General features: G+C 43.8%; 1 protein-coding gene and 1 pseudogene across 4 annotated transcripts in view; one reads left to right on the top strand and one right to left on the bottom strand.

The window, feature by feature from the left end:
* The window catches only part of ARHGAP10 (Rho GTPase activating protein 10), a 237,501-nt gene that overhangs the window by 203,696 nt on the left and 7,497 nt on the right, over positions 1–26,308 (top strand). For all 4 annotated transcript variants that reach the window (XM_045576261.1, XM_036424950.2, XM_045576259.1 and 1 more), the window contains one exon: positions 12,523–12,670. In XM_045576261.1, the coding sequence (XP_045432217.1) occupies positions 12,523–12,670 (148 nt within the window). The remainder of the gene's footprint in view (positions 1–12,522; positions 12,671–26,308) is intronic.
* LOC118712016 lies at positions 18,201–18,299 on the bottom strand (annotated as a pseudogene).

A 26,308-nucleotide genomic window follows, 5' to 3' on the forward strand; every position in this document is an offset into this window, starting at 1 on the left:
GGACTTTAGGAACCTTTCCTTCCACTCGGCAATTACAACCTGTCTCTCGTGCACCTCCCACTGCTGAGAAACACAATTAGCTTTCTTTCCTTAATGGGCATTTGGCAGGGATAATTTCTTGTACCCCCTGCCCCTTTCCCTAATGTAAAACTTAGGGATGATTTTCTGATCAAAGAATCTGTGTGTTTTGCTTTTTTTTTAATGGTCATCATTTACCACCTACTGTTCTATGGAAGGAAAGAATTCCCTTTGAGTGGTAGTGTTGGGTTTGCCCTTTAAAGAGAGCTACCCAATTACATTAGCAATTCAGAAGTTCACTTTTAAAGTCAAACTTTGGGTTCCCTAACCTATCTTTATTATTCTAATTAGTTTAAGGAAGGAACTAACTTCTTTTCTCTCACCTTCCTTTCCTCTTCCCCTCCCCCTTCCCCTTCCCTGTATACTTCTTCATTTAAGGGAAACTAATGTACAATATACTACGATGTAAATCTTCTGGGTTATGTTTTGAGAAGGATAAGAATTGATTCTTGGCCTAAAAAAAATATCAACTTTAATTTTTCTCTTACTTAGGACTTTTTTGTTTCTTCTATACATCTTCCCAGTTTAATACTACCACATGTTTAATGCCACCATGGATAGTGCCTCTTTTTTGTTTGTTTGTTTTGTTAATCCTCACCTGAGGATATTTTTTCCGTTGCTTTTCCAGAGAGAGTGGAATGGTTAGAGAGGAAGGGAGGGAGAGAGAGTTGTGAGAGATGTGTGAGAACCATATCAATTGGTTGTGTCCCACAGGTGCCCCAACCAGGGGTGGGAGCAAATCTGAAACTCAGGTGCCCTTGACAGGGAATTGAAGCCTGGACCTTTTGGTAAGTGGGCCGATGCTCTAACCATTGAACACACCTGCCCAGGTGATAGTGCCTCTTAAAGCATGCTATTGGCATTATCTGGCCGTTTGAGTTCAAGTCGACTGCATATAGAGAGAGGTGAAGGGAGTGCTGGATTCTCTTTGGCTGGTTGGGTGCCCCTTGGGCTTTGGATCTGGCCACACCTTTTGTCAGGCCTGCTGCTCAGAAGCTGTTCTGCTGTGCACCAGCCTTTCTGTGCGTACACCACAGCTTCCAGTCAGAGAAGGTCATGAACTCCACGAGGTTCTGGCCCAGCCAAGCATGAGAGTAGGTGGTGAAGAAACAAGTCTGTTCACCTTTCTTCCGTATCCAAGGCGTGGCCTACTTGGATGCAGGCCTCTGAGATAATCCAGCGAGGCAAGACATGCTGTCTTCTGGGTGATGTTCGGGTGTGGCCATTCCCCGTTTTCCTCAGCCGTGCCGGAGAGTTGGGCATCTGGCCACCCGTGTGTCTGTAAGTTAATAATTATGGGATGCCTGTGCCAAGGACAAAATGCAAAACAACATACCGGACACAACTGTGATCCTCCCTTTGGAACAGCAGTGAGTGGCAAGCTGCTCTGGAAGCCACGCTCTTGTATCAGAGGTGGCACGCTTGGATGTTTCACTCTCCACAGCAGTTTCACCCATGATAGGGAAGCAAGCAGATTTGGGTTGGAAGGGTGAGGCCACGTACAACTAGAGTGACCTTGGGCGTCCTGGTTAGAAGTGGAATTCCTTGTTAAAAAGTGAGTTGTTCTGATCTAGTCTGCCAGGTCTATGATGTCTCAGTTCTCACGAGTCAGGCAGTCCACTCTGACCTATAGTAACCATATTCCGGGGAACAGCCTTGCTTTGTGCAGGCTACTCTTTCCATGCACTGATCGTTGAAGAATGAATAGCTGTAGCCATTGATCTTCATCAGCCATCAGATTCCATTGTTGGCCCCATCCTATCTATCGGGTTGAAAATCAGCAGAGTCCTAGCTGATTTTGCTCAGTGGAGAGAGCACACATAAGGCCTGTAGACTAAAGGATCCCGGATTTGATTCTGGATGGGGGTACAGAAGGCAGCCAATCAATGTGCCTCCCTCACATTGATTTATCTCTCTCTATCCCCCTCCCTTCCACTCTCTCTAAAAACAAACAAAAAACAATGGAAAAATATCCTCATGTAAGGATTAACCAAAAACAAGAAAAAAAGGAAATGGATGGAGACATGTTTTCTTGCTACTGTTTCATATATCTGGAGCTTCTCATCAGCTTCTAGAGAGAGCTAGCTTTAGTTTTACAAATCACTTCCATATTGGCTGTTCAGCACTTGGTTTTATTTACAATGTCAAGTTCAACAGCGTTGTGAGCTGAGGGGAGGAGAAATGAGTGTTGGCTCATTCTAATTTACACTTGTCAGTGCGGCATCAGGAACCAGTTTTGACATGGCAAAATATAGCTACTCAGACTATATTATAGCAAAGTAAGTCAGAGTTTCTTTGACATGAATTTTGGAGTATTGTTCTTCATCCTAGATGCCCCTCTCCGTTTTAGTGCCCCCTACGTTCTAGGTAACATTTGGAGGAATGACCACTATGGTTTGAAGGAGAATTTATTGATGTCAGAACATCTGCCACATGGTGATGGAAACTAGGGCAGCATGAATGTTTCCTGCTTAGTTCAGAGGTTATGCTTTGAATAGGCTTATATAAGCTCGCAAAACAAACAAATAAAACTCGTCTCCTACTGCAGCATTTCATAATTTTCTCCCAGTTTTAAACCTCTTCCTTTCCGCTTTGTTCCAGATCTGTTAGACTGTCTGCTACTTAGACTTTTATCCAGAGAATGCTTGTCTTTAAGGATATCCCTCCCTCCAATGGAGAGAGCATCATCAGAGCAGGCACACCATTTGGGCAAAGGAGAAGCTGAACTACTTTAAGCAAGACATCATTTCCTATTATTGGCCAGCCCCATTTAAAAGACGAAAGCACAGAACGACAGGAGCATGAGTCCAGGCACAAGGGGGGAGGGGCATGGGGCGAAGTTAATCAGAGCAGTTTTGTTCACCCCTGCTGCAAAGAGCTCATCAGATTCTTAAATCTTATTTATTTATCTATGGGTTTATTTGTTTAACATATAGTTTATTGATTTCAGAGAGGAAGGGAGAGGGAGAGAGAGATAGAAACATCAGTGATGAGAGAGAATCATGGATCAGGTGTCTCCTGCACATCCCACACTGGGGATCAAACCCACAATTTAGGCCTATGCCCTGATCAAACCATGGAATCAAACCATGACCCCCTGGTTCATAGATCAGTGCTCAGCTGACTAAGCCATGCCAGCCGGGCAAAGCCCACCTGATTTTAGTTGAAGCTACTCTCGAAACTAAAGTAAATTATGTTTAGGTTTGTGATTTATTACTCTGTATTTAGGTGAATTTTTATACATTAAACCATATTTTTTTCATCAATGTCCACTGTGATTTGGGAGAAAGTCTTACCTACCAGCAGATAATCCTCTATATTAGGGGTGTCGAACTCAATCAGAGAAGGGGCCAAAATCTAAAATCCAGCCTAAATCGCGGGCCGAATGGTTTACTGAACAGTCATAAACTGTCATTGTGATGGAAACGCAGCGGAGTGCAGTGATGACAGCGCGGTGCGGGCCACATTGCAAGGCCTGGCGGGACGGATTTGGCCCGCGGGCCTTGTGTTTGACACATGTGCTCTATATTATAGAGTCTATAACAATGAGCTAATTTGCTAATTAGACCGAACAGCAGAACCTGGACGACCTTCCAGATAAAGCTGGGGCTGCAAGGGCCGGCCTGGACTGTGAGGGCTGAGCCCCTTGCAGAATTTCATGCATCGGGCCTCTAATAAAAGTAATAGTTAGGAGTATTAGCTTTTTATTTTATGGAATAACCTGTGTATAATTATTTATAGTATTCAAGTAATCCCTGTTGAGTAAATAAACTAAAATAAAAAAGACATGGAATAGATTTTAGTAAATGTTAGTTTTATTGAGAGTTCACCCCAACTGAATGTAATTTCAGTATTTAAACAGTCATGGCGACTCTTCTTTGATTATCATTATGTAGGAAGTTTGCCTATTTAAATGCGGCATAAAATATTCTGAACCTTTTCTGTTTCCTTTTTGAGCTATAAAATTCTCTTTGGTATTATTTTGCTGTGTTTCACAAATTTTGATAGAAATGTGTTTATTGTCCTGAGTTATAAATTTTTTCTTCATTTTTATTGTGATTCTCTTTTTAACCACACTTAGTTTACCAGCATATGGAAAATTATAACATCTAAGTATTTAGGTTTTAAATACTTTGCAATTTTGGCCTGAGAATGTTTTATCTGGTATGCATTATATTTATTATTTGGAATTCTTTAAGACTTTAGTCTTCCTTCATAAATATTTGATGTGTTAGGTGTATGGTGTGTGTAAAGTGGGTCAGCTTTGTATTTTTTATTACAGAGATCTTGTCTTTTTTCTTAGTGTATTTTTTTCCTGGTAGCAGTATCTAAGAGGAATGTGTTAAAATCTCCAATTACAATTGTTGAATTTTCTATTTCTCTTCCTAGTTCTATTTGTTCCTTGAGGCTGTATCATTTAGGTGTTTGTTTTTTTCTTGTTTGATCATCTTGTCTTTTTATCAATGTAATTACTCTCTTCGTCTATCATGCAGATTATTAAAATCATTATCTTTCTTTGGTTTACATTTGCCTGGTATATCTATCTTACTTTTTTCTTTTCTATCTTTGTTTTGTTTTAAGCATGTTTGTTGTAGTTAAGATATGATTGTATTTAAAATATATGTTTGGAGAGTCACTGCTTTTTTAATTGGTGAGTTAAATCCATTTCTATATATTGTAATTACTATGATGTTAGAATTTCTGTCATTTTATGTTTATTTAATGAATTTTGATACATGATTTCCCCCCCCCCCACGCCTTCTCTTCAAAAAAGCAAATGTGATTTTGCTATTTCCAATGAAATATGGTCTGTTTTGTTTCTAAGATTTCCCTTATTTGGGGATTTATAATCTCATTTATCTGTTGACTTCTTAAACTAAATTATTTATATTACTCTCTCCACTGTCATCTCTCTCTGGGCTGTCCACCCCATAATGTTGATATTTTCCAGAATTTGAGTTTTGGATAAATTTGGTTGTGTTTTTACCTTTTCTTTTGCCCCTAAAGTTTAAAAAAAGACAACAATAGACATTATCAAGTTTGTTGAATATCTCATATTATTTTTCTTTGTGTGCTATCAATATAGTTCTTTGTGTGCAAACCTGGGTATTTATGTGTAATAATTTTTTTATGGCCTCACATCTGAATGTGAAATTGAATATATAATTCTATGTTCAAAATTCTTTGATACGTTAAATATATTATTTCAGTATTGTTGTGCATTCATTGATGCTATTAAGAACTCTAATCTCAGTTTTTTGTTGTTGGTTTTTTTTATGTAATCTGCTCTATTAGGTGTTTTATTTTTGTTTTTAGAGGCCCAGTGCATGAAAATTTGTGCACTGCGGGGAAGATGTTCCTCAGCCCTGGAGACCCCTTAGGGAGAGGCTCCTGCCTGCGCCACGGTGCTGGCCAGCTATGAGCTGGCTTCTGGATGAGTGGTGCTCCCCCTATGGAAGCACACTGTCCAATAGAGGGGCAGCTCCTGTGTTGAGCATCTGTCCCCTGGTGATCAGTACAGTCATAGTGACTGGTCATTCCAGGTAGTTCCACTGTTAGGGTCAATTTGCATAGTACCCTTTTATTATATAGGATTCTTAAATTTTGCAATAATGTATCTTAAGACAGGATTTTATTTATTTATTTATTTATTTATTTATTTATTTATTTATTTATTTATTTTTATTCCCTGTTTGGCACTCTGAATCCTTAGGATTGAGGTCTTTGAAGTTTCTTTGATTTTGATGAACTGGTCATTATGTCTTTAAATATTTCTTTCTTTCAATTTATTGCTTCTGGGCCCTGGATGTTGGCAGCTCCATTTCTGTCCTACATAGTACAAAGCTCTAAATCTCTGAGTAGTTTTGTTGTTGTTGCATTTGCTGACTGTGTTAGTTTTGTTTGTGCTCTTAGAATTGTGGTGCATCGTGAAGAAGGAGGGTTTTGTGTGCGTAAACATGGGTCTGATGAGTTGGAGCCTTCTCTTCTACCTTCTTTCTACCTTCCTTCCACCCCTTTTGCCTCCTCCAGGTTCACCTAGGTGCTTTGGTTCAGAACCAAGTCTTTTTATTCCCTAAGTCAAGAATTTGAAGGTCATCTTAGGTTCCCTCTTTCCCCTTCACCTTATTCAGAGAATTCTAATGGCTGTACTACCTGAAGCCCTCTTGAATCCATTCTCTGGATCATATCACTTCTTCGCTTTATCTCAGCAATAACCTCCCAATGCCCGTAGAACAAATTCAAATACCTTGGTATAGTCAGAACTTCACCCCCTTTCATATTCTGGCTATGTTGTACTGAGATTCCGTGATCCCCAAAGATCACTAGGGAGCCAAGTCCAATGTAATTAACAAGAGAGAGCCTCTTCCATGTTAACATGGGCTCTGTCCCACTCACGCCGACAAAATGGCGGACAAGAGCGCAAACTTCGCCAAGTCCAGGGGTTTTACACCGGTGGTGATGTCACTGCTTTGGCTGACCCTGATTGGTTGGATGAAGGCTAGGGTCCAGTTACACAAAATGGAGGATAACTCCGCCCTGCCCCACAGTGGAGTCAGGGTTCTAGTTAGGAGTTCACCTCGCCCTGCCCTGCCCTCTTAGCTGTTGACCTTATTCTGACAATCCAACTACTTGTAGCTCTGAAAATTGCCACCTGCTTATTTTTGTGCTGCCAGTCTTGATATTTTCTCTTTGAGGTTTTTTTTTTTTTTTTTTTTTTTTTTTTTTTTTAAGCATTTATTTGTAAACCTTTTTTCCCTCTTTCTTTATTAAGATATTGCATATGTGTCCTTATTCTCCCCCCCCCCCCCCCACACACACACACTCATGCCCTCACTCCCCTGGTGTCTGTGTCCATTGGTTATGCTGATATGCATGCATACAAGTCTTTTGGTTGATCACTCCCCCTTACCCCCACCCTCCCCTCCCTTCCCTCTGAGGTTTGAGCATCTGTTTGATGCTTCTGTCTCTAGATTTGTTTTTGTTCATCAGTTTGTGTTCATTATATTTCACAAATGAGTGAGATCATGTGATATTTATCTTTCTATGATGGACTTATTTTGCTTAGCTTAATGCTCTCCAGGTCCATCCATGCTGTTGCAAATAGTAGGAGTACCTTCCTTTTAACAGCAGTGTAGTATTCCATTGTGTAGATGTACCACATGTTTTTAATCTACTCATATACTGGTGGGCACTTAGGCTGTTTCCAAATCTTAGCTATGGTGAATTGTGCTACTATGAACATAGGGGTGCATATATCCTTTCTGGTAGGTGTTTCTAGTTTCTTGGGATACATTTCTAGAAGTGGGATCACTGGGTCAAATGGGAGTTTCATTTTTAGTTTTTTGAGGAAACTTCATACTATTCTCCACAGTGGCTGCACCAGTCTGCATTCCCTCCAACAGTGCATGAGGGTTCCTTTTTCTCTGCATCCTGGCCAGCACTTGTCATTTGTTGATTTGTTGATGATAGCCATTCTGACAGGTGTGAGATGGCACCTTACTTTCATTTTGATTTGCATCTCTCAGATGATTAGTGACTTTGAGCATGTTTTCTTATATCTCTTGGCCTTCCTTATGTCCCCTTTTGAAAAGTTTCTATTTAGGTTCATTGTCCATTATTTTAATTGCGTTGTTTATGAGGGATTTTTTTTTTTCTTCCCTCAAAAGGTTAGTAATTTTTTCCTATTCCCGTTGCCTGATTCCCACGTCTTTCACTCCCACCTTGGGCAGGTTTAGAAATTCCATTCTTTGGATCTCAGAGCTGCTTGATACAGTCATCTTATCATATGCACCACCTTCTGCTTGTTTTTATCTGGTTGTCTTCCACACTAAGCTACGAGCATCTTTGGTTAGGAACTGATTCGTCACCTTTATAACTCAGCGTCTGTGGCATGCCTTGTACATAAGTAGAAGCTCTGTAAATGCTTGTTGATTGAATATAGAAAGTTAGAGATATGTATGGCTTGAATGGGGGAGGATGATAATTGGTATCTGGGTGCAGATTTTTTAACATTACTTTGAGATTTGTAGTTTTTTTCACTTCTTAATTCCTACAAGCATCGGCTTTCTGTGTTCATGATGTTTCTCGTGGAAGTGAGTCCACTGTGGGTATTTTCTAAAGACTTGTGATTTGTTTGGCTCTGCATTGTGTTCTTCAAGGATTACCAAGATTGAGACATGGTCTCCGTCTCAAAAATGCATAATAGAAATGGAGATGTAAAACTATGCCAGGAAACTACAGATGACAGTGAAATGTGAACTTGATTTCTTCTTAAAGTTGTGAGAAAAGGAGAGAAGAGGCAGAGAAGGTGGTGTGCAGGCGCTTTGTGGAGAGGGTGGGAATCTGTTGGACGTTATGAGGGTCATTTTCTCTTCTCCACAGTGATAGTTCGGCTTCTAGTGAGTTTCTTATCTTGGAGTCTGTTCATAAGGAAAGCCAGTCGGCACCATTTGTGTTTACTTACTTGGAACAACTTGACTGCTTAAGTTGTTCCAATGGACAGATTACTCTGTCCAAAGAAGCCTGTTAAAGTGCAACACCTAAGAAGTTGTGTGACACCCAAATGAAATGTAGAAAAAAATGATGAAAGTATCCGACTTTAATTCTCAAGTACTCATTAGTTTCACAGGAGTTAAAATCTTAATTCCAGAAATCATTGAACATAGAATTTGTTTTTTTAAATTGTATTCTTTTCATACAAGGTAAAAAGTAGTGATTTGGTTTTGGGGAACTAAAGTTTCACACATCGCAGGAGTATTTACTATTGACGTGCGTGGTGTTGGTGTTCCTTGAGTTCCATGATTCTCAGGTAAATAAGCTCATTCCTGAATAGTGAAGGCAAAAAGAATTACGTGCCCTTTGTTGCCCTCGTGAAGAAGGGTGAGGTATCCTTTGTTTGATCAGTTTGTGTAAACATATTCCCCTCTAAACCAATACTGTTTTCACCTGGTGGTTCAGATCGCCCCTGTAGGGCCAGAAGGAGGAGAGAAATTCTAATAGAATGGGATGTAACCTGTTGAATGACAGTTTATGCTGTGTCCATTGGCTTGGGGAGAGGGCTGGGGGCAGTGTGGAGGAGCTGGGGTATCTGTTCCAGTTGATTCTCATTGACAGGTTTCTCCCTGTGGGAGTGATTCAGGGAGTAAGCTGGTCCCAGGCCCTTGTTTGCTACGTTTGCTCTGTCATGCCCTGCAGTCAGGGAATGGGGCCCAGAGAGCCAAGGGCTGACATCCAGCCTCTGGAGCCAGCAAGCTGTGTGTGTGTCTGACTCATGTTAAAGTTATCCTGTCTGCTTCAGAGCTGAACCTATTTTGCTACTTCTAGCCAGGCCCTGAAGTGGGAGCTGTTGTGCAGGTAGATGTTCAGGAGTTTCTTGTAGGCCCCATGCTGAACATTTCTTTGAAATGTTCTTAATTTTTAAGACAGAGCTTACTCATGATGAGGAACACAGGTGAGTGGGGAGCGGCCTGACAGTCCTGGGCTCATTTGCAGAGAAGAGCTAGATGGACTTGAGCTATCCAGGCACAAGGGAAAAAGTAGCATGTGTTTCCAGGGGGTGGGGGATGAGGGAGATGTGTCCCAAAACAAAAGTGAGTCAAAAAGAAGTCATAGTGTCTTCATTGGGTTTCAGTTCTTTTGTCCTGAACTTGGCCCCTCTGTGTGGGGCGGAATGACTGATTTTCTAAACACCTTTGTAGTGAAGGGCCATAGAAAAGTGACTTCACTGAACGAGGAATCATGCCATAGACTGTTGCACATTGGTGAATGGGGACAGAGTGAGGCTTTACGGGGTGACACAGACCAGGAAGAAGACCTGATCACAGACATTAGGTCATCTCATGCCCCACCACGTCGCACACCTTCCCTGACAGCACACTCATGAAAGAAAAGGCTCAGAAAATGCTTTCTTCCCAGAGCCTTCTGCACGGGATCATCTATTATAGGTATCTTCCCATAACTGTCCCCATAAAGAATCCCTCCTTCCATCCTTCACCTTCATCTCTAAAGCCCCCACGCAGAAGGGCCAAGTTTAAACCCAATGATAGACCTCTGCGACTTCCTTTTGATTTATTTTTGTTCTGGGATGCAGTCCACTAGGAAACACAGGCTACTTCTTCCCTGGTGCCTGGATAACTCAAGCCCATCTTTCTGCAAGTTAAGTTTTTTGAAATTGACGCTTATCTTCATCCAAGAATGCTTGTAATTATTGGTCTCAAACTTTTTCAGTTGACCTGGATGTTCTTTGTCTTTCACACTGACATCATTACTTTTAAAGTGTTTAAACCAGCATTCACAAGTATCTTGAGATGGAGCATGTTCACCATAAGCTTCCCAAAATACTCAGCAGCACTTTTCTTCAAAATAAAGTAATGAATTAAAACTTCCCGCAAATGCTCTTTTTTTTGGCACAAAATTCGACATATTTAAGTGTAAAAATATCTATGATGTTAACACCTTCTGCAAATTAGACATATGAAGTTTTGAGGCTTGTCAATACAACAAAATATCGTACATATCAAATTGCATGTATATCAACACCAGACGCCTAGTGCACGAAATTCCTGCAGGGGGGTGTACCTCAGCCTGACTTGTACCCTGTCCAATCCGGGCGCCCATAAGGGATGTCTTACTGATGGCTTAGGCCTGCTCTTCCTGGTTCTCTGCTCTCTGCGGGGCCTGCTTGCTCCACACCGCAGTGACTGCCAAGCAGGCTGTGCTGGGTGCAGCCTGCAGGCCAACCTTGCCTGCTCCCAGGTTGCCATGGTGATGGCCAAGCAGGCTGGGCTGGGAGCTGCCTCCTTCCTGCTATCAGTATTCACAGAGGCAATGAGATTAATTTGCATACTCACTCCTGATTGGCTGGTGGGCATTGTGAAGTGAAGGTCAATTTGCGTATTTCTTTTTTATAAGTGTAGATATGTGTAACTCCATCTATTGGAAAAAAAAAAATCTGCCTTATTAACAGTATACCTGTTAAGAATGATTTCATATAGTCAATTTTCAAGATTAGCATCTTGGGGTCTAGCTTAATTAGATTTCAGTGTTTCTCATGTGCTTTCCTGTTCCTAGAAGTGAAAGCTGTCTGAGATGGCTTTCTGAGAGCAAGTTCCTTGCTGCTCCTGACATTCCTGCATGCTCTATTTAGAGGACTTAGGGCTGAGGAGAAATGATTGCCAAAAGCTCTTTGTGCCTGATGGTGTGGACTTCTCACCTTATGTATTAATCTGCTTCCATGTTGCACTTTGTTGGCCAGCTATTGAGACCCATAATCTATAAAACAAATGCAAAATCATGGCCAACTCAATAGAATGCTGTTACCTCTACAAGGCAGTAGAATAGTTAGTATTTAGGGGAGTGTCAGTTTGGATGAGGGGGATTTCAAGCCCTGATTGGCGCTGTTCATGTGTGTCTGTAGCAGCTGGGATACTGTGACAGCAAGAAGACCAGTTGAGGGAAACCGCGGCTGTTGGGGCCTCCCTTTTCCATCTTCTGTATTTTCTATCAAACTGTGTACAAATGATGCTAAACATATTCCATAAAGTGGTCCTCTGTGAATGAATGAATCATGCAACCCATTTTTGAAGTGCCTTTTAATTCTGGTTTGATGTCATCTTCTGAAGTCACTGCCCTGGGCTTGATTCTTGTGTCACATCCTCCCTAATGTTCACAGGGAAATGGAATTTCTCTGTATCTGGGATTTTAATAAGTTGGGCTTTTAAATTATAATCCAGCTCAGAAGACAAGGTCCCTTAATTTATTTTTTAATTTATTAAGTGCTAAGTGGTGACTGGCAATGTCTTAAAGAACCATCAGGTGCCCTGGCAGGTGTGGCTCAGTTGAGAAATGCCCTGTGCACCCAAAGGTCGCTGGTTCAATTCCCAGTCAGGTTACATGCCCAGGTTGCCAGTTCAGTTCCTGGTTGGGGTGTATACTGGAGGCAGTCAATTGCTGTTTCTCTCTCACATCTATGTTTATTTCTCCTTATCTCTACAAAAAATCATTAAAAACATATTTTTTAAAAAAAGAACTATCAGGTGACTAGGAAGTGAGAGGTTGGACCTTGTGGGGCTGGTGTGCTGCTCTGACTTGTTTTTGTAATTTATAACAGTGCTCCTTAGAGATTAGGAGGTCACTGTAGTCTCTACTAAGGCTTTCATCTTCCATTTGATCTGATTTTGATCATTGTATGTTCTCCTGGGGAAAACAGTCCTCACTTATTATCTGTGATGTATTTTAAGCATCTTTGATTGAAAAAACACTGACAAAATCTTTAAAGTCAGGACACCCAGTACTCTCAAGCTGCTTTGTAAATGTAATTTTGGATATAATTTGATTGGTTAATCAGGTGATATGGTATAATTATTAGTGGAGTTGGTTTTTTCCCCCCTTCTCCGAGTGAGTATTCGTTTGAAAGTTGATGCCTTATTTTTTTCTCCTCCACAGGGGACAGCCCTAACCCTTCGAAGGAGGACACGCCCACCAGCAGTCTGGACTCACTTTCCTCCCCGTCTCCCACGACGGCCACTGTCCAGGGGCTCCCTGGGCCAGACAGAAACCACCTAGTCGCTGATGGGGACTGGGCATCCGCTGTGTAAGTTTCACTGTGCTTATTTGGTGTGATTTTTTCTTTTAATCTTTATTATTGAAAGTAGTACATATGCCCTCCTTTTCCCTGTTTGACCTTTGGTGCAATTTGTTTAGAAGCTTCCATGACCACTGGGTACTGAAGCTGTTAGATCTGAGAATCTTTGTTCTCTTGTCAGCGGGGCTGACAAAAGGAGAAAGGTCCCTACAAAAGGCCTTTCCTGAGCAGCGTCTGTGTTCCAGGCATGGGAGGGGTGAGTTGGGAAGGGCTGGATAGGGAAAGGGTGGGTATGGGAAGGGTGGGCCTAGGAGGGGTGGGTATGAGAGGAATGGATATGAGAGGAGTGGGTATGGGAGGGGTGGATAGGTGCTGTTTCCCATCTCTTTCAAGTTCAGCTCATGTCAGTTTTGGGTTGCACTAAGGAACTTTGTCATTGTCCTCCTCAGGATGCCTTCCCACTGGTTATGCAAACTTCTGCAGACATGAGAATGCGTGGATTGTGATCGATAGGCTGTTGAAGCTATCTGTAGAAGGATATTTTAGTTGTGTGGATTTTTGAGGGCTTTATAGCCAGCATTCTGCTCTCTTGACTCCACCGTACCCTGTATAATTGACAGTTGATGGATGGAGTATCTGATTTTATCTTCTCAGTTTGATTTCATGCAGACATGTACAATGTACAGGTCAGCTCAGGGGTATTAGGACAACCAACACTAATACAAACACACTTCCTTGGACCTGGTTTGGTTACATGAAGGTCTGTCTTTCTGTGCTTACCAGGCTGTGGGGTGAATGCGGAATGCTGGTGCAGAGGGTCATCAAAGAGCATCAAATTTCAAACAAATTCTCACAAAGATAAAAAGGGATTCCACTAATTATTCCATGGCCTTACTTGAATGTTCAATCAAATTGCACTCAAAATTCATTTTATAATTCAGCCTGAGAGTATTTGGGTATCCTGTGTTTAAAATTTAAAAACCCCCATATCTTTTAGCGGTGGCTGGGTGGCTCAGCTAACTGGGGCATCATCCCACACACTGGAAGGTTTTTGGTTGGATTCTTGGTCAGGACATATACCGAGGTTTCAAGTTCAGTCCCCAGTTGGGAGGCAGCCATACACTGTTTCTCTCTCACATCAATGTTTCTCTCTCACCCCCATCCTCCACCCCCGTCTCTCTCTTGAATCAGTGGACATGTCCTCAAGTAAGGATAAAAAGTAAATTAATAAATAATAAAGGCTGCTTAAAATAACTCGGAGATTATGATGTCATTCAACCCTAGGCAGGCATTCTTGGGACTTTAAATGGAATTGGAAAGTGTGCGTCACATTACATGGCTTTTTATAGTTACTCCTGGATTCACCTGAAGTCATTAGGAACTTATTATGTATTAAAAGGGGCTGGTATGCTAAAATTTGGGGTGATCTGAAGATTTTGAAAATCTAACTGAAAAGCAAAGTGAAACTCAAAGTAGGAATCACAGTCTCCAGATGAAATAACCCGCCCCCCACCAAAAAAAAACACACAAAAAACAACTCAGCATCTATGCATGCTGAAGACTGCATGTTGTGAGTTTAAATTAGATGTTACTCAAACATGCTGTTCATTTTTACTGTCATTTTTCCTGAATGAATATATCCTTTTCTCTTTAGCAATCCTAGCACCAGTGACAGTGGGTACATAGGAACCTGGAATCTGTCATCCTGGGCACTCCCGGGTAGAATTCGGTACACATGAGCATGTTTAAAGCAAACACCAGCTCTCTTAATTTTTCCTTGCAGTGGGCGTTTGTCATGGTCCGTGGAGCACAGTGTAGCCAGGCATCCTTCTTCCATCGTGGTTCCGTAGAAAAGGGACAGGAGCCGCAGCATAGCCAGTGCTCAATTCACAGCACGTCCATCCTGAAACATGAAGAGCTTGATATTTCTGGTCATAAATCAAACGAGGAGTGAACTCCCCAGCTTCCCATTCACACAAATTTTAAAATGTCATGAAAAGCACTCCCAACACAGAGGCCACAAAAGAAGAGGGGAAAATAGACGTTGAAGGAAGTCTGGAACCAAGCATGTGAATTTTTCTGTGCATTAGATAAAATAGACTCATATTTCTCTTAAATTTATATATTTCTATTTAAATGACAGTCGAAAGTCAGTGATATTTTATAATAGTTCCAGGTGTACAGCATGATGCTTAGGCAATCATATATTTTACAAAGTGTTCCCCTGGATATTTCCAGTGCCCACCTGGCACTGCACGTCGTTATTGCAGTATTATGGACTGTATTCCCTATGCTGTACTTTACATCCCGGTGACTATTGTGTAACTACCAATCTGTACTTCTCCATCCCTTCATTTTTTTCATGCAGTCCCCCAACCCAGCCCCCTCCCCTTCTCTGGCAACCTCTAGTCTGTTTGTATATTTCTGAAAGGATTTACTTGAAAGCATATTGTGGTCCAGATTTATCATGAAGTCATGGGCGCGTCTTGAACTTGAGCTGATGTGAGGACCCCACTGAGGGCTTATTAAGCACCCCCTGCTGGGCCCCGCACCCCTGGGTGATGCTTAGGTTTGAGGGGAGCCTGAAACCGTGCATTTCTAACCTCCTCCAGTGGCCCTTGTGTGCGTCACACATATTTTGATCCCCTCAGCCTAAAATGTCTCCCTTCCTTCTTTGCTCAAGACAAATCAGACCTATCTTCAGGGTCTAACTTTGTTTTCACCTTCAGAAAACTTTCTCTAGTCCTCTTGTCTACAGGAAGAATAGGAAAATATTGCCTTCTAGTAGTGTTAGTTAATATTTACCCTTTAGTGCTATTTGATAGTTACTTGTATGTGTACCTGTATATCTGTATCAAATCTCATTCTGCCTGACTGCCTATCTGTCTTAGTCAATTCGGGCTGCTATAGCAAAAAATACTTTGATTGAGTGGCTTGTAAACAACAGAAATTTATTTCCCGCAGCTGTGGAGGGGGAGTTGCTAGGTTCTGGCGAGAGCCCTCTTCCACAGACCGCTGGCTGCACTCCTCTTGCAAGGACACTGATCCCACTCGTGAGAATTCCCCTCTCATGGCCTCAGCTAATCCTGATCCCCTCCCCAAGGCCCTGTCTCCTCACCGGAGTCGGGGTGGGGGTGGGAAGAAAGCCAGGGGGCACAAACATTCAGTCCATAGCACTCTCTAACCTTTCCCTCACACCAAGATAGATTATAAAGTTCGTAATGATAGACACTGGGGCTTATACTCTGAACATTTCAGTGATATTGATGTCGTTATCAGTACACACATCCCATCTTAATGTGTTATTAAATAAAAATTTTCTTTTGGGAATCTAATTTCTTTCTGTATGTCACTGAATGTCTCTTAGGCAACTACCGTATTTTTCGGACCATAAGACGCTCCGGACCATAAGACGCACCAGTTTTTAGAGAAGGGAAATGAAGAAAAAAAGATTCTGAAACAAATAGTGTCCTAAAATATTTTATGTGCATTAAAACCCAACATCACAGTCATAAACACATGTAATCAACCCTGTAAAGTAAACAGCAGCATTTAGAACCATTTTAGAGCCGGGCAAGCACACAGAGACCACACAGAGCCGGGCAAGTAAAAAAACTTTTTTTCAAAAGTATATGTGTAGGCTATCTTTGGACCATAAGACGCAGGGACTTTTCCCCCCCACTTCTGGGGCGGGGGGGGGAAAGTGCGTCTTATGGTCCGAAAAATACAGTATGTTTGGTGTCTGATCCATCTTCCTCTTTTGTAAACATCAGAAAACTCCTCGTCCTGAAATGGCCCAGCATTAATCTCACCACCATTTTCTCTTTATAGCCTTTCTCTTTGTTTCCTTAGCTTTTGTAAATTTAGTTTTCCTTGAGTGTGTAGTGGTGTTTTTGTTTTTGTTTGTTTTTTTGTAATCCATTATCTCTGCATACCAGCTGTACAGTATGAAATATAGTTGCATCTGAGTAAATGCTGATTAAGATCTCTTTTAATAAACCCAATGTAGCTGTGGGGCCAATAAAACCCTGTTCGGGGCTCAGAAAGGAGGCAGTGCGTGGGCTGCCTGCGGACACTCTTTTCCAGAACTTCCACTTGCCTTATCTCAGGTCCTGACACGGGGAGCCCAGATGTTTGTGGTCACATCTGGGACCCCGGTAGCTGTGCGGCACTGAAACGCCGTGACCCCAGACACTGGAGAGCCAATTGGCAGAGGAAACCCACAGCAGCCGAAAAGCTGATGTAGAGGCAGCGTGTAGATACGGCTGTGGCCGCTGACAGGTGGAGAACAATGCAGCAGAATTGGGTTTCTTGGGTCTCTGCTGATGTTGATGACTTGCGGGTGTTATTCATTGCCGTCAATCAGTCTGCAGCTATTACTTACCTGTACGCCCAGCGAGGTGAGAGGTGACTTCGTGGCCTGTGAAGCATCGCTGGCTCAGTCTCCTTGGAGGACATGACATCCTAGGTCAAGGTATTTCCAATGTTCCCAGGTCATCCCCCCCCCCCCTCCCTCAATAAAGTAGTTCCCTCTATAAACGGGTTTTCTTCCACTGGTAAGCGAAGGGGCAGGTCCTTGGCAAGTAATCCTGTTAAGTTCCTTGCCACGGAAGAAAACCTCTTTTAAGTAACACTGGGCATTGTTTCCAGCTTCCTCCACAGATTTCCCCTGAGAAGGAAGACCGCCTTTTCTGCAGGCGGCTCCCTTGCCTGGGAAGCTCTGAGTTGCTGGAGATGTTGGTGCCCCGGGCGCTCTGGGAAGCCAGGAGGGGGGCGTGGATGAGAGGTGTGGCCTGGTGTATCTGGGATGCCCAGGTGTTCCTGCCGCCTCTCTCCCAGGGGGTGCCCTGAGCTGCTTTGAGGCAGAGATGTCTGTCCACCCAGACTTGACGTTAGTGGCTTAGAATCCTACTGGCCTGGACGGCCTGTGCCTGGCACCCCTGGGCTGTGTGAGCTGTGGCTTCCTTTAGACTGGGCACACAGTGACTTGGCACGTCACATCACTTGATGTTGCTTCCACGGTTGCTTTTTAGGAAGTCGGTGGATTTTCCCGGGAAATAGCAAAGTGCCCCTTACACTTGATTTGTGGCTTAGTGTTCTACAAGCCACGACTGATTTGTTTAAAGTTCAGGGGGAAAAAATAGTCTTACATATTTTTTTTAACACATCTGTGAAATCTGGCTCACAGCTAGAAATCATAAGGTGGCAGCAGTTATAAGCAAACGTTGTGTTCACCTCCCCTTTCCCTCCCCTCCCCCACTTCAGGGAGGGTGTCTCAGCCCATCCCTCCTCCCCTTTGCTGCTCCAACCCTTTTGCCAGGGGCAGCCAGTTCACCCTGTCAGTTGATGGCTTATGTTTTTATCTCTTTTATTACGATTATTGTTTGAAGAGCAAACAGGGAATTTATATTTTAATTTTTTTTTTTTCGCATCTGCTTTATTACTGATTTGACTAAAATGAACCTATGTTGCTTTTGTAACAGGGGGATGAAAGCTCTGCAGATTTAAAAAGAGATCAAATGAGGGTGATCATTCGCCCAAAAGAATGAACTGCCTTGTCCTAGGAATTTGTGCAGGGGCCATGCTAATCTTCTCTGTATCGTTCCAATTTTAGTATATGTGCTGCCGAAGCGAGCACTGTCCTAGGAATTTGTAGCATTTTTTGGGTCACTAAGGAGGATACATCCTAGTAGGTGAGCACCTTTGCTCTGCTCGCCGGCACACTGGTCCCTGGTTACTGGAGCTGTGCCCACAGTGCGATCTCTGGCAGAGCCTGTGCCTTCATGGGAAAGGGCGTGCCCAGGGGTGCTGGGTGCTGTGAAGAGTGACGTGGAAGCCAGTCCCTTCTCCCATTCTTCAGTGAGCAGGAAGGTCCCTGGGTGGGTTCAGAAAGTTTGAAGCCGAAGATAGCCCAGTGTAAGGAGGAATCAGGCCGAAGGAGCAGGAGAAGTCTATCACCCTGCTGTTCGCCATTTGTAAATGCTACTCAGAGGTTAGCTCTTTTTGCACTTCCTGCTGGGGGGCTGGGGTCTTACAGGGGGAGAACTTTTGCTTCAGCAGTGGCTGGTGGTCAGCGGCCGCAGAGATGGCTTGATTCGATAAGGTTGCCCTCTTATGTTTCTCAAAAACCATGGAACTTTACTTAGTGGTGGTGAGCAGATTTTGTTTTACCGGCTCTATAAATGCCATTTCATTTTAATCCCCTGGGACCCACCTTCGTTTTCAGAGATGGAAGCATAGGCACCAGGAAGGGTAGGGAAGTGGCCTCCAGCTTCAGGATGTGTAAGGGACAGAGGTGGAGTGGGATGTCTCTGTGGCCATGGCTGTGGTTCCCGTAGACTGGTTTCACTGTTGGGACTGAAATTGGTTGCTTCTGGGAAGATTGTTCCAATGATAGATAGGTGTCCCACAGTTTTGAGGCCTGGTGAGATAACTGGCCATCAGCTGGCCGCTGCCCTTAGGAGAGGGCACGCTGACCCTGCATTGTCAGGTGGCTGTGGTGTACAGTTACGTCTGGGGAATAAACACTTGAATCTGGTTGTTGCCCATTCATCATCCAGCACCTCTGGCTGAGGTTTGGGGATGAGGGCATCTTCCCCTGAAACAGAGCCGGGAGACTTGGAAATGTGATATTTGGCAGCAGCGCAGCATCCATCAGCTTCTGTGAGTAACGCGATACCCAGTTGTCTCCCTTCGGCTTCAGGAAGCTCCTGAAGCTAATCACAGGGCCCACATACTTGGCCATGGACCACAAATGTCTGCCTACATTCATTTCTTTGGGGCGCAGTTTTTGTCCTGTGTATTTCTTTGAGTCTTCTCTCCAAATCTGTATAGAAATCATGCCTTGAATGCTCTCATTTTTTTTTTTTTTTAATCCTCCCATGGGACCTGCTTAGAGGAAGGCAGAGGAGTGTGTGTGTGTTGGGGGGGGGGGGGGGGCGGCCCCCCGTGAGAGAGAAACGTTGATCAGTTGCTTTCTGTAAAGGCCCTGACTGGGCACTGAACCCGGGTATGACGGCAGCCTTTTGGTGCCCAAAACAATGCTCAACCATCCGAGCCACTCCGGCCAGGCATCCTCACATCTTGCGTACGCCCCTTGCGTTTTGCTAGGGTATTTTTTGATATTTTTTATTGTGTACTTTGCACTGATGTGTGGCCTAACACCTGTCTTCCTTTGCAGTGCTGTAAAAAAATGCGGAGATTTTATTTTCAAGCTAGCATGTTTATTAAAGCCCCATAATGAAAAGTCGATTTTCCAAAAGAAAGAGACACGTCTGAATTTTATAGTAGCTTTTTTTTTTTTTTTCCCCTCTGCTCCAGACTCACAAATTATCTTCCATTAGTCTTGTTTTGTTTTTGTTTTTCGTTTCACTGGCTGGATCTGTCTCAGGGTTGAACTGCAGGCAGGGCCCTGGAGCTCCTTGCATGCTGGAAGACAGTCCAGACTTAGAAAAACACTGACTTTAGAGTCAGACTGGCCAGGCTTTGCAGCTTCATTCTGCTTCTCAAAACCTTGGGGGCCTCCTATCCATTTTGTAAGCAGACCGAGGCTTAGCAAGGTTATCTGTGAAAGGGGAATAACAACATCCGCCCCTCTGGGCTGCTGTGAGATTTCAAGGAACCACAGGTAATAAAACCCAGTCCCCGCTCCCCCGGGAGCTCCGGGCAGCCACCTGCTTGGCATCCCCTCCCCTCGGAGAACCTACAACTTGATATTCTTATTTCCACTTACCCTGACTTCCTGGTTCGTCCGTTACAGAATCTCCTCACCAACAACAGCTCAGGAAGGTAGCCTCTCGAGACCTGCAGAAGCCTTAGCTGTTGGCCTGAAGTTGTGTTGTTTCCAGAAATTGCTGTAGGTATTTTCCAGGAGGACTCGGCCTGGGCTCCTCGCCAGGGTCTCTGTGTCAGAATCTACTCTGTAGAAGCCTCTGTGAATAGGACCTTTGGATACTGCGTGACCCAGGCCTGGGGTTCTCCCTGGGTCCCCCCAGCTCTAGATTCTGAATAGTGTGGGTGGCTCATCTCTCACCCCAGGTAACCCATCCAGCAGTTGGATGTGAACCTGGAGGATTTTGCTCAGCTGAGGGATGCTTAGCCCTTCCCAGCTGCAGCCCCTGTTCAGCCCTCAGGTCGGGCTGAGCTCGTTTTCACAGGGGAGCTGAGCTGCTAGAAACATTCCTGTGAGGTAACGCAGGGACCTCTAAAGCCCCGGCATTGGCCGTAATGAAGCCACAGTTCCTTCTCGGTTCAGCTCTTGCCCCCGATTCCACGACGATAGTCTGGAAGGAGACGCTCTAATTCAGGGGATGCTCCCAGGGGAAGATGGGCCGGTGGGATCCTAAGGCAGTTCTTTTATAGCAAAACCCCAGGAAGCGATCACCCTAGCAGTGGCTTTTGTCGGTTACAAGCTGACTGGCTGGTGGTGCCCACTCACGTTAAGGGGGGGGGGGGGGGGAATCACCCAGAAGCCTGAATGCCTGGCAGGGCGAGGACTGAGCGTCCAGTGTGGCCGTGTCCTTCTTCGAAAGGCTCCGTCTTATCTGAGTGGGACTTACTTCCTGTGGTGCCCTCTTCTCCCTGGCCACCTGCCTCCTGTAAAAGGCATTTTCTCTTAAGGGCGAACAAGTGATTGCTTTTACTTGCTGGCTGATGCATCGGCTGTCTCCCTCCTGCAGGGGATGGCGTGCAGTGGGCACAGAGAGCTTCTTCACGGGGAAGCCTGGGTGTGTGCGGGTGGGCTCCGGGCACATAGGACCCCCTGCCACGAAGCCCGTGGAGATGGAGGGGGGGAGGGGCCTCTCAAGATCAGGGGCATTTGCTGTCCTCCCTACCTCCCCCACCAATGGATTCCCATCTGGTCCCTCTAATCCAGGGGGGGGGGGGGGGGTGTCAGCAAACGATGGCTCCCTGCCACCTGTTTTCATAACTGAAGTGTTATTGGAACACAGCCACCCGGTCGTTTGCATTTTGTCTGTGGCTGAGCTGAGACCTGCCATGTGTGGCCTTCAGACCCTACAGTATTTATTGCCTTGCCCTTCACGCCTACCTGCCCTGTCAACAGAACAAACCCAGTTTGAAGAGTCCCCGTTTCTTAGAAGTCAGTGTTGTGGTTATAATTGCCATTTTTCAGATGGGCAGCGCAGGTGATTTTTTAAAGTAACCCTCAGGAATTCTTTCTTGTCCTTGAACCAACCATTTTTTCTTAAGCTTGTGATTGTCATTTCAAGAAGCCTGGAGTGTTTCAGTCATTAAAATGTTTATTTGGGGGGTCATTCTTTTTTACAATCTATTGATTAAAATTAAAAGCGTATTTTCAAATAGCTTTAGATTTACAGAAAAGTTACAGAAGTAGTGTAAAAGTGCTCCCATAGCCCAGCCAATGTAGCTGAGTTGGTTGGGCATTGCCCAATGCACCAAGTCCCAGGTTCGATTCCCAGCCAGGGTACATACCCGGGTTGCAGGCTTGATTCCCAGTAGGAGGTTTGTAGGAGGCAGCCAGTCAATGTTTCTCTCTCATAGATGTTTCTATCTGTGTCTCTTCCCCTTTCCCTTCTTTTCTCTCTCTCTCTCAAAAATTAAATAAATAAATAAATAAATAAATAAATAAATAAAAACACATTTAAAAATCAAATAAATAAAAGTGTTTCTGTAAACCCTTCCCCAGCTTTCCCTGCTGTTAACATCTTACACGGCACCACAGAACTTTTGTTTAAAGTAAGAAATTCATCTCGGTCCAACATTATTAACTCACACACTTTATTTAGATTTCACTATTTTTTTTACTCATGTCCTTCTTTTATTCCAGCATCCAACCTAGAATCCCACTACATTGCATTTAGCAACTTTAAATTTTTTTACTTTTATTTTTATTGGTGCTGGAAGAAGACTTGACTTGGGGTGGTAAACACACAATTGAAAAAAAAAAAGGTGATATCCACTTAATATCAGTAGTTTTCCCCTTTGGCATAGATTATTTGTTTTGGGGTGTGTTTTTTTTTTTGGTGGGGGAGGAGGAAGAAAATGATTTGTAAGTCACTCTAACCTTTCTCAGGCTGTCTTCTCACGTGTACCTTGGAATAGTAGTGTGTCTAGGAACATGTGGACTCATGTATGGAATAGTAGTGTGTCTAGGAACATGTGGACTCATGTATGGAATAGTAGTGTGTCTAGGAACATGTGGACTCGCCAGTCAGTGCTGGACTGTGCAGCTGTGCCCAGCAGGAGCCTGGGTGATACTGGCGATGGCAGCATCAGTTCAGGGCAGACACCGCCTCCTCTAGGAAGCCTTCCTGGATGCCCTGTGGTAGCTAGATGCTTCCTCCTCTGTTCTCTGAGGGCCGTGGGCACCTCTCTACAGGGCACACGTCACATTGCATTGTGAGGATCAGTTGTCAGTCCCCACTGACTTGCCTGGGTGCTCATGGAGAGCAGATGTCACAGTCCCCTGGGGGTCCCCAGGACCTGGCAGGGGGCCTGACTGATAGTTCCCGGACCTTGAATGATGAGCAAACAGGGTTTGTTTGGGAGCCTCCTGGGGCAGTGAAGGCCCCCTTGCCCAGTCCCCTGGATGATGGTGACTCTCTTGTCATGACTACTTGCTTTTCTCCACTGCTGTCCCCTCTGCCGGCTCAGTAGGAGCCAGTGCGGTGCTGGCTGTGGAATTCTCTCCCTCCGGCACTTAGGGAATAACTGTGGCACTTACTGGAACAGAGATTTCCCATAATATACAGATCGACAATATTTCCTTCTGTCTTTATTAACATTTTCAAACACTTTTGCCCAGGACAGCTGTTCTAGACTTATGCTATGTGTGTTTCTCAGGCTGAAAGGAAAGATCATTCCACTAATTTGTTAGTTTCTGCTCAGAGGTCTTGCAAATAAATGAGGTTTTAAAATCTCTCATTCCAGTGCAAACTTCTGATTGGATTCTGACATCAGAGAACCACATCAGATATCTTGCTATTTTGAGGGTTTAATCACTTCATATAAGCAGTCGTTTCTTGACTTGCATTCTCCCTCTTCTGAATCCTTTACATTTTAAATTGTGCTCGGCGCTCAAGACTGCTGCTCAGAGCCTGACCTGGCTGTGCATTCCCAGAAAATGTGTGTGAGGTGCAGGAGCCCCCTGGTGACTCCACAGCTGTTGTCCAATTGAAACGAGTTAAGAACCCTAACCGCAGCCCCCATTTCTGAAATGTTTGCTTTGTGGTTGCCAAAAAGTGTTCATTCTGCATAGAGTGTATAGTCTGATATTGGAGACCGTTGGGTCACAGTGTGAATGAGAAGCAGCGTATAGCACTGTGAATGAGAAGCAGCATATAGCACCGATTGGTTACAGAGTATGTGCATATGCAGCTACTGTCCAAATGTCATGGTTTGAGAGCTTCTTCCTCCCCACTGCAAAAGCTTAAGGTATTACCCTGAAATACAGTCCTGTTTTTCCAAAGCAGGTGTGTGGATGCTTTTTATAGAAGAGCATTCTCTCCTCACTTTCACAAATGCCTATTCTCCCTGCTGATAGCCCTGAACACCTCCGTCCACCCTGCACAGACACAGGAGACTTTGTTGCCTTGGGAATAGCCTGGTGGACTTTATTTAAAAAAAAAAAAAAAATATATATATATATATATATATATATATATATATATATATATATGAAGTAAGGAGGGAGAGAAGGAGAGAGAGAGAGATCAATGATAAGAGAGAATCATTAATATATATATATGAAGTAAGGAGGGAGAGAAGGAGAGAGAGAGAGATCAATGATAAGAGAGAATCATTAATATATATATATGAAGTAAGGAGGGAGAGAAGGAGAGAGAGAGAGATCAATGATAAGAGAGAATCATTAATAGGCTGCTTCCTGCATGCCCCCAACTGGGGATCAAACCGGCAGCCTGGGCATGTTCTCTGACTGGGAATCAAACCGTGACCTTCTGGTTCATAGGTTGATGCTCATAGGTTGAGGCTCAACCACTGAGCCATGCCAGCCAGACCAGGTGGACTTTCAATGTAAGTGCTTTCAAGGCTGAATTTCTGAGTGAGTGGTATGGAAAGGAACCTCTCTGTGTTTTTAGTGAGGCCCTCTTGTCCATGTGTCCCCGTCTTTCCGAAGGAAACATTTCTCCTTAAAGCAATGTGGTGATGTTGGCTTCCCCATGTGGAGTGGAGAGGCGTTCTTTTTTAGGAGAAGATTCTTCCCATTTAGTGTGTGAAATCAGGAAGATAGCAAACAAGCAGATATTACTATTTCTCTGGAGTCTATTTTTGTTTTGGTGACTGTGGTTTCTGAGCTTTTCAGGAAGAGTTGACTACTCTGTCTCCATTTTTGCAAACCACAAGTTGCCTTTCAGGAAACATGTAGCACTTAGGCATATTTTTTTTTTTTGTAATTGGTCAGCAGCTCATCATTGAATAAAATTGGTGGTTTGTGATCACGCCAGTCTTACTCATCAAAAATCTCTCTTTAAAGTGGCAGGAAGAAGGAAATAAGGAGATTCTAAACAAATTGTTTAAATTTGGGAGGTAGTAGGAGAGGACACTCAAAACATTTTATTTTGGCTTGGCTGGCATGCCTCAGTGGTTGAGTGTTGACCTGTGAACCAGGAGGTCAAGGTTTGATTCCTGGTTTGGACACATGCCAGGGTTGCAGTAGGGGTTGTGCAGGAGGCAGCCAATCAATGATTCTCTCATCATTGATGTTTCTACCTCCCTTTCCCTCTCCCTTTCTCTCTAAAATCAATAAAAATATACGTATATATTTAAACAAAAACAAAAACAAAAAAAGCAACCACACTCATAATAAAACCATTTCATTATGTTCTAGCAGGTAAAGAGATTTTCATACTTATGTCATCCATCATTTTTCATCTTTAACCCCAAAACCTCCTTAGCCGGGATTCTCTCCTAAACCACAGAATAGGAAAATGGCCTGAGTATGTTCTCAGTTCTCCCAAGGGTGTTCATGTAAGGAACTGTGAGGTCTGAATCCTACCCTGCTTGCCAGCTCCCTGATTTGCCTGTGGTGGGGTCACGGATGCTGGCAGAGGACATGAGACTCCCGGTCAGAGCCAGAGGACTCCACTGACGATAGCAGTGGCTAGCAGGAGTATCACTTCCCCTCCCGATTCCCCTCAGCTGGTGCCCTTGGGCCAGGCAGCACCTCCGTGGCATGTGACAGGAGAGGAGCCTGGAGATGAGAAACCCAGACCTTTTAGGAAGAGCAGTGAACCTGCCCTTTGCTCCAGGGAAGTCAGTCTCGATCTGCCCTGGCTGTTTGCTCTACACACATCCGTGGAAAGATAGTCCCGAACAAAGGCAGCCAGTGCCTCTCGTTGTAACAGATGCAGAGACACTCGAGACGCTCAGAGAATTGTCTCCCAGCACAGGTGACTAGAACCATTCTAGAGGTACAGGAGAGATGCTCACTCATTATGAATGCCTTGGAGCTTAATTCGCTCCTAGCAGTCAGGTTGAGAAGAACTGCTAGACCTTTGCTATGGGCCGCCGTTTCCAAAATAACCTAGTATTTCTCTAAAATGTTTTAAAACAAAGAAGAGAAAGGAAGAGAATATCAGGACTGTCTTGTAAAAGTAATATTTTCCTTTACTGCTTTTTGAGAAACTGTATTATATTTTAAAGAAT

Source organism: Pipistrellus kuhlii, unplaced genomic scaffold (assembly GCF_014108245.1).
Source record: "Pipistrellus kuhlii isolate mPipKuh1 unplaced genomic scaffold, mPipKuh1.p scaffold_m20_p_8, whole genome shotgun sequence".
Classification (NCBI taxonomy): Eukaryota; Metazoa; Chordata; class Mammalia; order Chiroptera; family Vespertilionidae; genus Pipistrellus; species Pipistrellus kuhlii.